Source organism: Phascolarctos cinereus, unplaced genomic scaffold (assembly GCF_003287225.1).
Source record: "Phascolarctos cinereus isolate Bilbo 61053 unplaced genomic scaffold, phaCin_HiC Scaffold_4;HRSCAF=312, whole genome shotgun sequence".
Lineage (NCBI taxonomy): Eukaryota > Metazoa > Chordata > Mammalia > Diprotodontia > Phascolarctidae > Phascolarctos > Phascolarctos cinereus.
This window is the reverse complement of record NW_027555847.1, coordinates 393,731,786-393,746,470: the sequence shown is the minus strand read 5'-3', so window position 1 is coordinate 393,746,470 and position 14,685 is coordinate 393,731,786. Positions and strand designations below refer to the sequence as shown.

At 40.6% G+C, this 14,685-nt stretch overlaps 1 protein-coding gene across 1 annotated transcript in view; it reads left to right on the top strand.

Annotated features, from left to right (window-relative positions):
• Positions 1–14,592, top strand: part of SLC9A3 (solute carrier family 9 member A3) — a 117,250-nt gene extending 102,658 nt beyond the window's left edge. The window contains 6 exon segments of the mRNA XM_020985668.2: positions 9,331–9,446; positions 10,251–10,380; positions 11,238–11,414; positions 12,097–12,169; positions 13,104–13,217; positions 14,345–14,592. Of these exon segments, the coding sequence (XP_020841327.1) occupies positions 9,331–9,446; positions 10,251–10,380; positions 11,238–11,414; positions 12,097–12,169; positions 13,104–13,217; positions 14,345–14,592 (858 nt within the window).
• Positions 14,593–14,685: the final 93 nt, after the last annotated feature.

Here is a 14,685-nt window from a genome sequence, read left to right as displayed (position 1 = left end):
GAAGCTTTCTAATGAGGAGCAACTCACATTGTCTTGAAGATGACTCATTCCATTTTAGGATAACTCTCATTCTTAGGATATTTTCTTACATTGAGCCAACATTTGCCTCGTTTTAATTCCCCACCACCCCATTGTTTCTAACTCTGCCCTCTAGAGCCAACCAGGAAAAGTATAATTCCCCCTTCCACCTAGCAGCCCTTCATATATATGAAGTCAGCTATAAATCCCCACCCCAAATCTCCTTCAGGCCAAATGTTCCCAATCTTTCAATCCTCATCTGGCATGATATCTTTAATCTTCATCAGGCCTTTCACTATCTTTGTTGACTTCAATTTGGATATTTTCCAGTTATCAATTTCCTTCCTAAAATGTGGTGTTTAGAACTCAACACAGAACTCCAGGTACAGTCTGACCAGAGCAGAGTAAGAGTTTTTGCCTGCTTAGTCCTAGACATTATACCTTTCCTAATGAAGCCCAATATTACTTTAGCTTTTCTTGTAGTCTACTAACATCCACAAAATCTTCTTAAAGGGGATGTATATTTGTGTATAATATGTGCATATATGTACATATATGTGTGTATATATATAATAGGTGCATATATATGCATATATACACATATATATATATGCATATATACACATATATATATATATGCATATATACACATATATATATATATATATATATATATATATATATATATATATATAATATGTGTATTTGTGTGTGTGTGCCTTCTCCAAAGACACAGATTGAGAAAAAAATATATATTTGGATATGGCCTTAAAGAAGCCACAGTGACCTTCAATACCATTTCCTGTAGAGTGGTGGGAATAGAAGCCATAGTACAAGGGATTTAGATGGGATCAAATCATGATGACATGGAAGGAGCAAACATAAACTACTCATTTGAGAACTGTTGTTGGAGGGAAAAAAATGAATAGGAAAGGACAAAAAAAAGTCAGTTTAAGAGATCTGTGGTGTTTCTTGTTTAAAGTAGGAGAAAAAGCATATATGTGTGTGTGTCTGTATGTATACAGATATGTGTATCTTTATATACATATATACAAACATACACATATATCTCCCCCAACTTTTACTTATGAAATTAATTTTTAGAACCCAAGTTTAAGACTATATTTATGCCTATTAAATTTGATCTTGTTAGATTCAGCCCAATAATCTAACCTGTCAAGTACTTTTTTAATCTCTATTTTATCTCTACATTCTCCGTGTAAGTTATGCATCCTAGCTTTGTGTAATATGAAAACCTGATAAGCATGCCATCTATGACTTTATTCAGGTCACTGATAAAATTCTCACAGAGCACAAGACCAAGCTCAGATATCTGAGACACTCCCCTGGAGACTTTTACCAAGATGGCATCAATCTATTAATGTCTACTCTTTAGATTCAGCCATTCAATCAGTGTTGAATTCACCTAAATATACTATCATGCAGTCCACATTTTCCCTTTATTTCTGCAAAATCTTGCATGAGAGAATTTGTCAAATACTTTGTTAAAAATCTAGATAAACTATTTCTCTAATATTCTCCTGATCTGCCAGTCTAGTAACTTTGTCAAAAAGGAAATGAGCCACCTTCCCCCTTCCTTTCAAACATGCTCAGGTTTCTCCTACTTTAAAAGACAAACACACACACACAACAAAAAAAACACTTAAAAGCACACTTTTGCCCATTCCTCTTCATTTTTCATCCCTCCAACAACAGTTCTCAAGTTAGTCATTTATATTTGCTCCTTCCATTTCTCCAGCATTTGATCCTTTATTAATTCCTTATCCCTACCGCTCTGCAGAAAGTAGTATTGAAGGTCTCTGTGACTCTTCCTTAAGGTCAAAACCAAAGTTGGGTTGTTTTTTCAGTCTGTATCTACTTTTACAACTCTTTGCTACATGTAACACTATTGACACATTCCCCTCCTTCAAACTCTCTTCTCTTCTAGCTTCTATTATGATTCTCCTTCTGTGGTTCTTTCTCTACAAAGGCAGGCTCTTCTTTCTCTCTTTTCTCTAAAATAAAAATATATTCCTCCCCCTCAGTCTCTCACCAGGATCTTAGCCAAATAACTGTTCTCCTTCTATGAGCTCTACCTTGAATCAATCACCTTTCCTCACCAATCCAACTATCACAGCAGTACTGAATATTTCCAACTCCAATGTCAACCTCTCCACCTGACTCTAATACTATATTTACAACTACTTCAGAATGTTTCCAATTTGATATTTTAATAGATCCGTGATCTTTTCAGCATCGGTTGGACTGGGTGGTCACTGAGGGCCCTTCCAACTCTCTGATTTTGTGATCCTATGGTACTGCCTCTACTAGTACAAACTTCAACTCATCTGTGCCCTTTTCATATTGTTTCATATTTATCTATAGCCTTTCAGCAGTCTCACACAGAGTCTTTCATAAATGCCAATACAACTCTTTGACTGTCCTGTCTCTTATCCTTCATTCTTACTACATGACCAGCCCATCAGCTTTTCTTGTCTGTTCTTAAGAGGTAGGGGGTTATAGGGAAAAGAATGTTGAACTTGGCATCAGGAGAAACTTTAGTTCCAGTCCCAGATCTAATACTTACTAAGTTGTGTGATCTCAGGACAGTCACTTAACTTTTCAGAACCTTGGTTTCTTCATCTATAATAAGGGGAAAATAATATTTGTAAGACCTCACTCACAAGGTTGTTGTGGAGAAAGTGCATCCTGAATCTTAAAACACATACACACATGAGGCATTATTGATGATTTCTATTACATGACAGCTCAGGTCAACTGTATTCAAGACAACCTTAGGAATAGGCCATAGTTCACTTATATCCACCATGTGTTTTCCATTACTCTTTGAGTAACATGTATTTTAACTCTTTTGAGATTGTAGGTCTCTGTGATTCTCATCTATATGGTATCATGAAGTGAATATTAGTGTTAAAAAAGGTAGCATTTGTGGTAATACGCAGGTGAGAATAATTGAAAGTGCTGTCCAATTTCCCAAATGTGATATGCCTATTTCCTTCACTTCTGGATCTGGTTTATTAACTATCATTCTCATGTTTCCAAGGAATATATGCTGGTGAACTAACTCAGGAAGAGAGCTATCCTACTGTGTTTCGTAATCTTTGAAAAAATGTATTTTTCAACCACTTTGTATTTCCAATATGTGTAGATTGGCCAGTCTTTTTTGAATGACTGCTGATCTTACCAGGAAATTTTGTAGTGTTGCAGGGCTCAGTGCAATCAACCCCAATGTTAACCATTAAAAGGAACATCTGGAGGACGTCACCATTGATAGGGAATTTCTTTTAAATGAATGAAGCCAGCACTAATTAAAGCCCAACACTGTGGAGTGGGACATTCCCATGACCATCCTACGTGATGTCTATGCCCTGAACTCTTTGCTCCTTTGATTGTTTGGCCCTACTTGAAAGTCATTTTGTGTTTGTCAGTGGAAGATATGACCCAAGGACAAAAAAAAAAATTGACTACCTGGATCATCTGGAATTGCACCAGACAGGGTTGAAACCAACAAAACCATATGGGCAACATTATTTCATCATTCTAGGTCAAGGGCTAAGTTCCTCTTTAGGTGGAGGAAATAGAAACAAATTGCAGGCTGACATTCAGTTATCAACAGCCTGGAAGACTCAGATTCCTGAGACATAGGGCCACATGAGGCATGTCATGTTGTACTGGATACTATATTAAATACATACACCTCCTGTGGTCTGAGAACCTTCCATCTAAAATGGCATGATAAAAAACTCAGGTTTTTAATAAAGAGAATAGCAAGGGAAAAAATCCAGACATAATGAACAGTCCCAAAACTCAAGATCGTCTTACATTTCGAAGTCTTCTCTCACTTCCAAATGTGCTGGGATGACCCAGGGTTAGGGAAAACAGAGGGAAATTGCCTTTGGCACTCTCTATCTTTCCTTTTAATTTTCTCCTTTTGCCTTTTGTGCATTGTCACTCCTGTCTCGCAAGTACCCCCCATATTAGCAAGCTTTCCCACTCTCGTTCCCCAAAAGAAGCAATTGATGTTTAGTCTGGAGGAGAAAGAAATAATAGATAGCTGCCTTCAAGTATTTGAAAGGTTGTTACATAGAAGAAGTATTAAAATAATTCTATTTGGCCCCAGGACTAAGAGAAATGAATGAAAGTTGCACAAACCTAAAATAAGGCTCTAATGAAAAACTTCATAACAGTTGGAGCTATTTCAAAGTGGAAGGGACTGCTTCAGGAGGTACTGGGTTCCCAAGGTTGGATGGCCACTTGTAAAGTGTAGAGGGATTCTTGTTCCATTATGGATTGAACTAGGTAGCTTCTGATGTCCCTTCCAACTCTGAGATTCTGTGATTGTGTGATTGTGTGAAACTAAGCTTCGATAGGTAAATTGGATGGCTTTGCATGAAAGATGTGGAATTTGGACTTGATCCAATAAAAGATTTTTCAGCACTGTATAATGAAAGCATGTTTTAGAAAGATAATTCTGACAGCCATGTGTGGGCTGAACTGGAAGAGGAGAGACAGGAGGTGGAGAGAGACAGAGAGACCTCTTCAGAAGCCCACCATAGTAGTCCAAGTATAAGGCAATGAGAATGTAGAGTGACTACCATAGCGGAAATGGGAGTGGACAGTAAATAGTGACTCTTAGGGCAGAGATGATCTACTTACTTGGAAGTTCAATAACCATATGACCTAGTAACAAGAAACAATTTATGGGAGCATTTGTGTTGGTTTAAATAACATCCTGTGTGCCAGGCCCAAAGTCTCATACGTCAACAAGTGACTATGTACATCTCTGATATATAGTCCACATGTACAAATATGGTAAATACTCACTGAAACTTTAGGCTAATTTATTGAAGGCCAGTTTAAACCAAGTTACTATATAATCTGGAAAAAAAACATGCAATTTTTCAAATATTCTAAAATTCATATTTCCTATAAATTTGTTCAATCTAATAGAGGTAACATGCAATAGTGAATGGCTAGCCTTCCTCAAAGCCAGGATGACCTAAATGCAAATCATCCTGCTTCTGACTGAACTGACTGTGTGATCCTGGACAAGTGCCTTTAACCCCTCATTGCTCCAGGCAGCTTTGAAAACCGTAAGTCGCCAAGAACATGTCTATCTGCATTGGTGAAAGGAGTGTTCTCACCAAGGAGTTCCCTGTACCAATGACATAAGTCTTGTCCCTGTCCCTGATAAAGTGTCAAGCTGATAGTGATCCCGCTTTGTCATTGGCACATCCATTGGTATTCTTCTAAAGTGCTTATAAATAGTTTCCTAAGCAAGTAGACATTGTATCTGCAGTCTTACTTACATCACTCATTGATTTCCCAGTCTTTTCTTCATAGAAAGTTATAGTGGAAGGATTTAGAGTTGAAAAGAAAAACCTTAAATGGCATCTAACTGAACCTGCCTCTCTTTTCTAATGGAGAAACCTAAAATGGGGTCTAAATGACTGATTTCACTGAATTCATATCAAATTTGCCTTTTTTGTTTATCAATATCCAGCTGAGCAACATGGGGAGTATTTAGTAACTGTTTGACCTTGAACTTTCTGAACCTCAGTTTCTAAAGTATTCCTTAGGTTAATAATACTCGCCCTCTAACAGAAAACATATCAACTCATTTTTGAAGAACAAGAGGTAGTGATGGAATCATTGCTTATACTCATTTGTGACGATTTGAAAGCGTTGGGTATCAACAAATGGTCCCTTACAGCAAATGATGGCAGTTATTTCTGAAGTTAATGCAGGCAAGGGACAGATAGGAAAGGCAAATTTTACAGGAACTTTACAACTTCCACTCTTACCAACAATACCAGACTATCAGTCTACCACATGTTGGATGAGAAAAGACAAACTACTTATACCTATATGGAGCAACAGCAGTAAAACTTTCTCACGGCATTGAAGTCTCCGAGGCCTGGGGGAACGACTGTCATTGTCTAGAGCACCACTTTCCAAGTCTGGCCAAATGCCACTAGTAAAATTCCACATATTCAGTGTAGAGGAAACAGCAACAACTCAATCTCTGATTCTTTTTAAAATAGATCTCCTTTTTTCCTTGCTGTGTGGAGTAGCAAGTAAGTTCTTATTTACTGGAATTACTTTATACCCTCGAATGAAGGTAGTTACAGGTGGTAAAGAACCACATGTATGGCTCTTTCCTAGATTAAAGAAAAGGAGGGAAGGATAGAATTTAGAAATCAAAACATCAAAAAAAGAATATTAAAAATTGTTTTTACATGTAATTGGGGAGAAAATAAAATATTATTTTTTTAAATTTTTTAAAGATTAAGTAGAAGAAGAACCCCTCCCAAAGACAAAGCAGGACAAATAGAAGCCAGGCAGTAGGAAGCTGTAAATGATGACCCCATAAACAGCACATATTAAAATAATAATAATAACAACAATAATAGCCAACATTTATATAGCCCTTACTATGTGCCAAGTACTGTGCTAAGCTTTTCAAATATCATCTTATTGGATCCTCATGACAACCACGGAGGTGGATGATGTTGTTGTCTACATTTTATAGATGAGAAAACAATCTACAAATTAAAATAATTTCTGAAGAAAAAATAGTTGCTGAAAGAAAAGCACTTTGTAAAGTGTTATATAAGTATAAGGAGCTGTTGCACATACATTTCACAGGGTGGTTGTGAGGCTCGGATAATGTAACGTACTTAGAAGTGGTTCAAAAACTCTAATTAACCCTAAAGAAGTGAGGGAATATTATCAGAGATATTTCAAGTGGAATGCAAGGCATTCAACTTTTGACATCTTTGGTGTCCACTACTTATCACAATCTTTATCCACCTGTTAAAAGGTGCTAAATAAACATCATGAGAAAGATCATAAATTCCGGTCACCGTATGTCCCTTTGTGAAACTTGTGATGCTCTCAGATTAGCCTCAGCAGAGGACAGTAAATCCTACCACACGGCAGTAGGTGCTGTGAAATCCCTGTTCTTCCTCAAGGGCTCACGTAGCTCTCAGATTATGAGAGCCCACATGAACACTTTGCACTATCAAAGGTCACAATTATCAAGAATCAAAGCGGGTGCTGTTCCTGTACAATGACTGCGGTTATCTCCCAGTGAAAGGCATGCCTCACAGCATAGAGCCTTGGTCCTCAGTGCCCTTCACTCACAGTGGGAGGTGGCTGGAAAGGCCGGATTTGGAGTCAGAGGACCGGTCCAGATCTTAATGACCACTCACCACATGTGTCACATTGGGCAACTCACTCAAAGTTTCTGTGCCTCGGTTTCCTTTTCAAAAATGGGAGAGGTGGACAAGATGATCCCAAAGATACCCGCTGGCTCTAGAATGACCCGTACTCTTGTGACTTGACTGTAGGCCCCAATTCGAATGTCTTTTAAGAAAGCAGCGCGAGTGTACACCTGCTGGAAACTTAAAGAGACTCATGAACCAATCTGCGGGATTTGTGTTTCTGAGCAAGCAGTCAAGCCTTTGGAAGTGTGGGTTGTTCTGGACCCCACAGCTCTACAAGCAGCCAATAGCTCGGGGAGGAGAGAGGAAGGTAACTGGTAGACAGTACTGAAAAACACCCAAGGCTCCTCCTGTTAGGACTGCACAAAACTTTTCCACATCTCCTTCCACATCACCTTTTTGTGACTTTTTTTCCCCTTCAACACAGTCCTTAACGCTCATTTTAACCTGAATCCATGAGAATAAAAATATTGGAGCTTGGGCACACGAGCACACAGCATTCCCTTTCTCCTTCTTCTACCCCAATTCAGCCTACCCAAACTCTAACCTCACTCTCCTCTTGGTGGTCTTATGCATAGCTAATTAAATACTGAGGAGAAACTTTGTAGCAGCCAAGATTTGCTCATATAATTTGATAGCAGGATAGTTTTCTGGTTGTAAATGAGAGGTGACATTTAATATATAATTTAAATGTAAATTTAATACCAAAGACAATACAATACATCCAATACTATTTTTTCAAGAGCTTAAAATGAGCTGCTCTCTCCCACATGGACTTTTCCCCCCCAGTTTCTTTCTTTCACTAGATAATTATTAACTGTCTAACTGGTTAGTTCAAGCAGCCTGTTCAAGAATCTTAAAAACCTGAAATATATTACAGCTTCTGTATTACTTTGTTTCTCTCTCTCTCTCTCTCTCTCTCTCTCTCTCTCTCTCTCTCTTCTCTCTCTTCTCTCTCTCTCTCTCTCTCTCCTCTCTCTCTCTCTCCTCTCTTCCTCTTTTCCCCTTCTCTCTTCCTCTCTTCCTTTATTTCACTCCTCTCTCCCCTCCCTCTCTCTCTCCTTTAGCCCTCTCTTCCCCTCAGTCCTTCTCTCTCTCCCTTCCCATCTCTCTCTCCCCTCTTCCTCCTCCTCTCTCCTTCCATCTTTCTCTTCTCTCCTCTTCCTTCTCTCTCTCTCTCTCTCCTTTTCCCTCTCTCTCTCTCTCTTCCTCTCTCATTTTCAGTGCTTTAGTATTTCTTTCCCTTCCCTTGAGCATGCAGCGAATACTGCCAAGATGGTAGAGGACAATGTGCTGTTGTCTGTTTCTGACCCACCTAAAGTTCTCAGAAATGTCATCTGCCCCAGATGAAAGGGCAGTCACAGGGGTGAGCTTGCTCACCCCTGACCAAGAATCCCATCTACATCTCCAACAAGTGCTTATCCAGCCTCTTCTTGGAGGTCTTTGGTGGGGGGCAGCCACACCCCACTTTTGGATCATTCTCATTGTTAGGGAGCTTTTCCTCAAACCAAGCTGGAATCTGTCTCACTGCATCTTCTACCAGTTATTCCCACTTTGATTCAATAACAGTAATACTAACAAGACACTTTAATGCTGATGAAGTTCTTTCCTCACAACGATTCCATGAGGCGAGTTGTATAGGCATCCTTATCCTTGTTTTAAAAGAAGCAGTTAGGACAGGGTAGCTTGTGCCTAGCCACACCACAGATGAGGAAGCATTGGACCTGGGCCTCACACACCAGACCCCTAACCCATAGGCCAGGGCCCTTTCCACAACTCAAGCTGTCTCCATACTGACTCCATCATGGGAGCTGCAAATAGTGTGGCAGGAGCATTCCCTTCTTCTCTGGGCTTGCAGATATGCCATACCTATCATTCAGAACTTTGATTAGATTGACCTTTCATTCCCAGGAGGATGATTGGGTAGCCTAGGAGGAGAGGGCCGTGAGCTTATAAATGATTGGTCCTTATTAGCAAAGAGTCACGGCTAATTTCCAGCCCCACAACCAGTATTGTGCACTGCTCAGTTTGACTAACATGCAATATTTCTCCAAATCCATAACAGGGAGAGCGAAGAGGTTCTCTGGCATTCATCCGTTCACCAAGTACTGATAACATCGTCAATGTGGACTTCAACACACCTCGTCCATCTACCGTAGAAGCCTCAGTCTCTTACTTATTGTAAGTATTCTGTTCACTGGGTTTTCCTTCAGTAGAAAATATGCCAGATGGATGAATGTCTGGGTATACATGTGTGGATAGGTCAGGAGTGATCCGTGCCCGTCTTCTCTCATCCACTCTCCCTAGCCTTGGAAGCTAAGAAGAAAAGAAACTGATAGGAAAGGAAGAATCCTTGTCCCTTGGTGTCTAATGTTCTCTAGAGAACTGGGACGATCATAACAGTCAGTTAATCAGTGAGTGCCTCTATTATGTATTTAGTCCTGGGCGAAGGTGCAGTTGGATCCCTTACACTGAATCTCAGTTGTGTGTCTGGCAAGAATCCACTCAGAAAGGGAAGAAGGGAAATAGTGGGGAAAGCTACATCAATCCAGTCTCCTTCTTGTTATATAAAACATTGTTTTATTGGCCAATGAAGTCAAATTCTGTTTGTCTTCCCGTTGCTAAATGATAATAAAATGAAACGGGGATTTAGGGGACAAGCATCAAAGGTAACAGTGGAAAGTGTCTGAAGTCATCACTCTGGCTCTGCTGCTCCTGGAGCATATTGTGTTAGAGCTAGCAGCAACCAGAGACATTCCCAACCCTAGCCCTTTCCTTTTCTAAACGGGGAGACTAGGCCCAGGTCCTGACTTGGTACCATGAGTCAGCCGCAGCACTTTTCTACCTGTGAATTAAGAAGGAATGTGACTCGGGATGAAAGAATTGTGGCCTTAGGCCCTGGCAGAGTCATGCTCTTTGGTGATCGCCGCAGTTCATACTCAACCTGTTGTTGAGAAATGATACTTTGTTTGTTTCTTATTTTAGGAGAGAAAATGTCAGCACCGTTTGCCTGGACATGCAGGCTCTGCAGCAGAGGAGAAGAAGTATTCGGGACACAGAGGACACTGTCACTCACCATACACTGCAGCAATACCTCTACAAACCCAGACAAGAGGTGAATGGTCACTGTATATGCCATAGCCGGCGTCTTTGTTAGTGCTGATACTTTGGACTTCTTTGATAGGCTAAAGACTTGAACAAATTAATAACACTATTCAGCATAACTCCTCTCAAAGCAGGAAGCAAGCTGATATAAAAGGGTACCTTTCCTTCCACCCCAACATATCTGCAAATAAGGGCTGCTGTGAACACACTCAGGGCCTACATTTCCCCTCTCACGCCCCACCCCAAAGTGGCTGGAGTTGGGGTAGAAAGGGATGGGGACCAGTAGGGAGAGGTAGCTAGCAAGCTGACTGTCAACATTATCCAGCATGGTCAACCCCGTGAGCAAGCAGAGGGTTTTGCTCCATCTGAGCCCTGCTTCCTTCTTTCTGCAGCTCCACAGACTCATGAGCACATGACTTAGCATCTGTAGGCCCTTCCGCTGTGTTGGATTGGGAAGGTCCAGAAAGAGTGAATGACTTGTGAGGGTCAATGAGTGATTTCTAAAGAAACTCCCTGGGTTTTGCTACATCATTCTTTTGCTTCTGCAAAAGCCAACGAGACAGTAAACTGCAGTATTCCAACTTAGGCCCATCAGTTTTGCATTTTTTTCCTGAAATAATAAATTGCAAAACTCAAGGTCCTCATGCACCAGAGTGGATTTATTGAAGGGTTCTGAACAGAAAGCAGGTCAGAGGTGATGAGGGACGGAAGCCCTAGTATTGGTCATTGGAGAGTAGTTGGTTAAACCCACGAAGTACCTTAGGGTTCATAAGTAATCCAAAGCCCTCTAAGGTGTATGCATGACTTGGGCCCAGCTTAATTACCTGTTCCTTTATTGCTTCATTTGTTTCCCTTTCCTTTCTATAGTACAAACATCTCTACAGCCGGCATGAGTTACCATCAAATGAAGATGAAAAACAAGAAAAAGAAATTTTCCATAGAACAATGAGGAAGCGCTTAGAGTCTTTCAAATCTACCAAACTTGGAATAAATCAAACCAAAAAGACTGCCAAACTCTACAAGAGAGAGCGCGGCCAGAAGAGGGTAAGGCACGTAACTATGTCTGGGACAGCGTTCAAGGTAAACTACATGGGGTAGAATTTTCATACTGTTTCCTGAATTCAGTAGGAGATGGTTCCATCTTGGACCCCATTCAAAAGAATTTAGTTACTGAGGTTAGTTAGTTACTTAGAATAACGTAGTTAATTAATAAGATAGTTTCACCTCACGTGGACAGTCACTGGTCATGGACCCTGAAGAGAACACTGGAATGAGACACAGGTTGGTACAGTAGAAAGAATGCTGAACATGGAGCATGAAAGACCTGGGTTTGAATCCTACCCTCAGTACTTACCAGCTGTGTGGCCATGAGCAAGATGTTTAACCTCTCTGAGCTTCCCATTTCATCATTTATAAAGTGGCAATGCTAATACTTATAGGGTCTACCTCACAGGATTGATCAAATGAGATAATATATGAAAACCTTAAAATGCCACATACATGTTATTTATTATTGTTGTTGTTGTTTTTATCATTATTATCATCATCCTTGGGTTGTTGTCAGGATCAGTTGTATAATGTTTATAAAGTGCTTGGAAACCTTAAAGTTCTAAGAAAACATCAACTATTACTATAACAAGGTTCTGTGCATTCGGTACGATGGTTTCTGAAGTAATAGATGTGTCTCTGATAAACTCTGAACTGTCACTCCATTTTTGTTTTACAGAGAAACAGCAGCATACCAAATGGAAAAATACCAATGGAAAGCCCAACTCATGATTTTTCTTTTAAGGAGAAAGGTAATTATTTAATTAATGACTTATTCTACAGAAAAAATCTATGACTGCTCTTGGCAGATCTACCCACTGGCAGATATTGCTAGGTAGGAAGGAGGGAGGAGATAAGGCAGGAGGAGAATACTGCTTGAGAAGCTCCCACCTCAAGCTCTTCAAGTGACTCTGGAAAACTGGCTTCCTCTCCCAGCAAGCAAATCAACTCTGTAGTGCATTCCCCAGCAGGGTATCAGAGCCCCCTGGCAGCTCTTTCCCCAGTTCTACTATGACCATGTTCCTCCTGAATTCTCAGGAGTATACGAGATAGGAGCTGTTGAGAGGCCAGTCAGTAACGGGATGTGGTGGAGTGGTTCCAGGAGTCATGCGCAAGTCTTTCCAAATCCAGCCCTGCACCTCAACCACAGTCACCCCTTGGCTGGGACATTCACAGGCTTGTAAGGACTAGAACCTGTTAGAACAAGGAGAAGCAATGTTCTAGTGCTTTACTACGAGTCCTCCACTGGGGTTCTCCCCTGATGGCTCCTCAGGACTCAGAGGGGACCTGGATCCTTAAAGGCCATCCCCAGCAGAACAGTAGGACTGGCAACAGATTCTGTCTGTCATCCAGGAACCAGCCTTAGCTCAGAAAGTCTCATCATCAAAAGGTTGGCCACCAGGTGATGAGTGGTTTTTATGGCTACCACAACCCATGAAACCATCTTGTAAGGCATGTCAGTCTCCCTGTTTTAAGACTGTTTCTGGGACATGAGTGTGTAACTGTTATTGATCTCTAGGACGAGGACCCAAGATGAAAAATCCTGTAGCTTATGCACAACATTTTCATGAAAAGTAGTATTTATTTTTGAACATTGTCCTGAATGGCCATCATTGACCACGATGATGAGCTCAATCCTGTGTTTCTGGAATACAGAATTTTGTCCATAGTTTTTTCTTCCCTTAGAACTGGAATTTTCAGACCCCGAAGAGACTAATGAATATGAAGCTGAGCCAATGAGTGGAGGAACTGAATTTCTAGCTAGTGTTACTCAAGACACAGCCACAGATTCAACGACAGGTAAGAAGAGTAAAGGTATTTCTGCCCCTGAGAAGGGAATCACTCAGGGGAAGGAACTCCCATGGAAGAGGTTGCAGTACAGAGACTGGGAACATCCTCTGGATTTCAAAATGTCTTACAAATCATGAGATTGCTTAGGAGCTATATGTTGAAATATGTCCATGCCTCAAAGACATTTAAGTTGCTGGCCATATGATAAGGAAACGACCAAATTAGGAGTGTGAGAAAGACATTAGTGATATAGTAAGACCAAGGGGTATAGGAAGGGATGGGGATGAGGAAGATAGAGAGTCAGAGGGGAGGTGGATAGGTGTAGACATGTGTGTCTATTTTGATACCCAAGAAATGATTGTCCATTGGAGTGGATACTCCATACACCAGCACAAATCACAAACCTTCTATGGCATAGTAGATAGTCTTCAGGAGTTGTTACGGCCAGAGAATTCATCACCCTGAGGCCAATCTGGTGATGAGTATCTCTGAACTCAGTCAGTTAGTCTGGTATTTTGATGACAAAATCCATCTTAGGCCTTGGCACCTTGATAAAATCTGCCAAAGCTTGCACTCTACTGGCCCAGTCATGGAGAAGCTAATGTCATTGCCATGCCACAATAAGTCATTAGAAGGAAACTTTTATAGATGTTTCTTTACTATGTGCATGAGTGTGTGTTTTAATGCTTTGATTTTGGTGTGTATACGTAAAATGTTTGTTATGCTTACCAAGAAGAGAACAAATTCTCACGAAATAGCTTTATTTTACCTGAGATCATCATTCTGAGAATCATAAGATTAGGTATTGGATATTCCTCAATTTTAAATAGGTCCATTTAAGAGCTATGTTGAGATACAGCTAAGTATAAGATAGTTATAGATGGGGTGATTTCAGTCCATGGCATTTGGGGCTGAGGAGTCATGTATCCAGTCCATGTAATGTCATCACTCTATTGCAAGTGGCTCTTTTCTTTTCAGGGAGTTCCTGCCATGAGGTAAATAAACCAGGAACTGGTGACAAGGCACAATTCTAAACTTGACCATAACCAGCTCCCAAGGTCTGTGCTTCCTTCGGGACTGACATAGGAGCAATGTCTCTACCACTGACATAACCTCCCATTGCCCTTCTTTCCTAGGAATTGATAACCCAGTTTTTTCAACGGAAGAGGACCAGAGTGTCTTTACAAAGGTACCACCATGGCTATCTTCTGAGGAGACAGTGGTGCCGTCGCAAAGGGCACGCGTGCAGATTCCGTACTCTCCCAGCAACTTCAGACGTCTCACACCAATCCGGCTCAGCACTAAGTCAGTCGATTCCTTTTTGCTAGCTGACAGTCCACAGGAGCGGTCTCCGTCTTTCCTTCCAGAATCTACACATATGTAATTTTTTTTTAATGCAACCTCTTTTCTTTTTAACTCATCTCCCCTGCTGTAGCTACCTAACAAAACTTTCATCTCTTTCTTCCTCAGATGAATT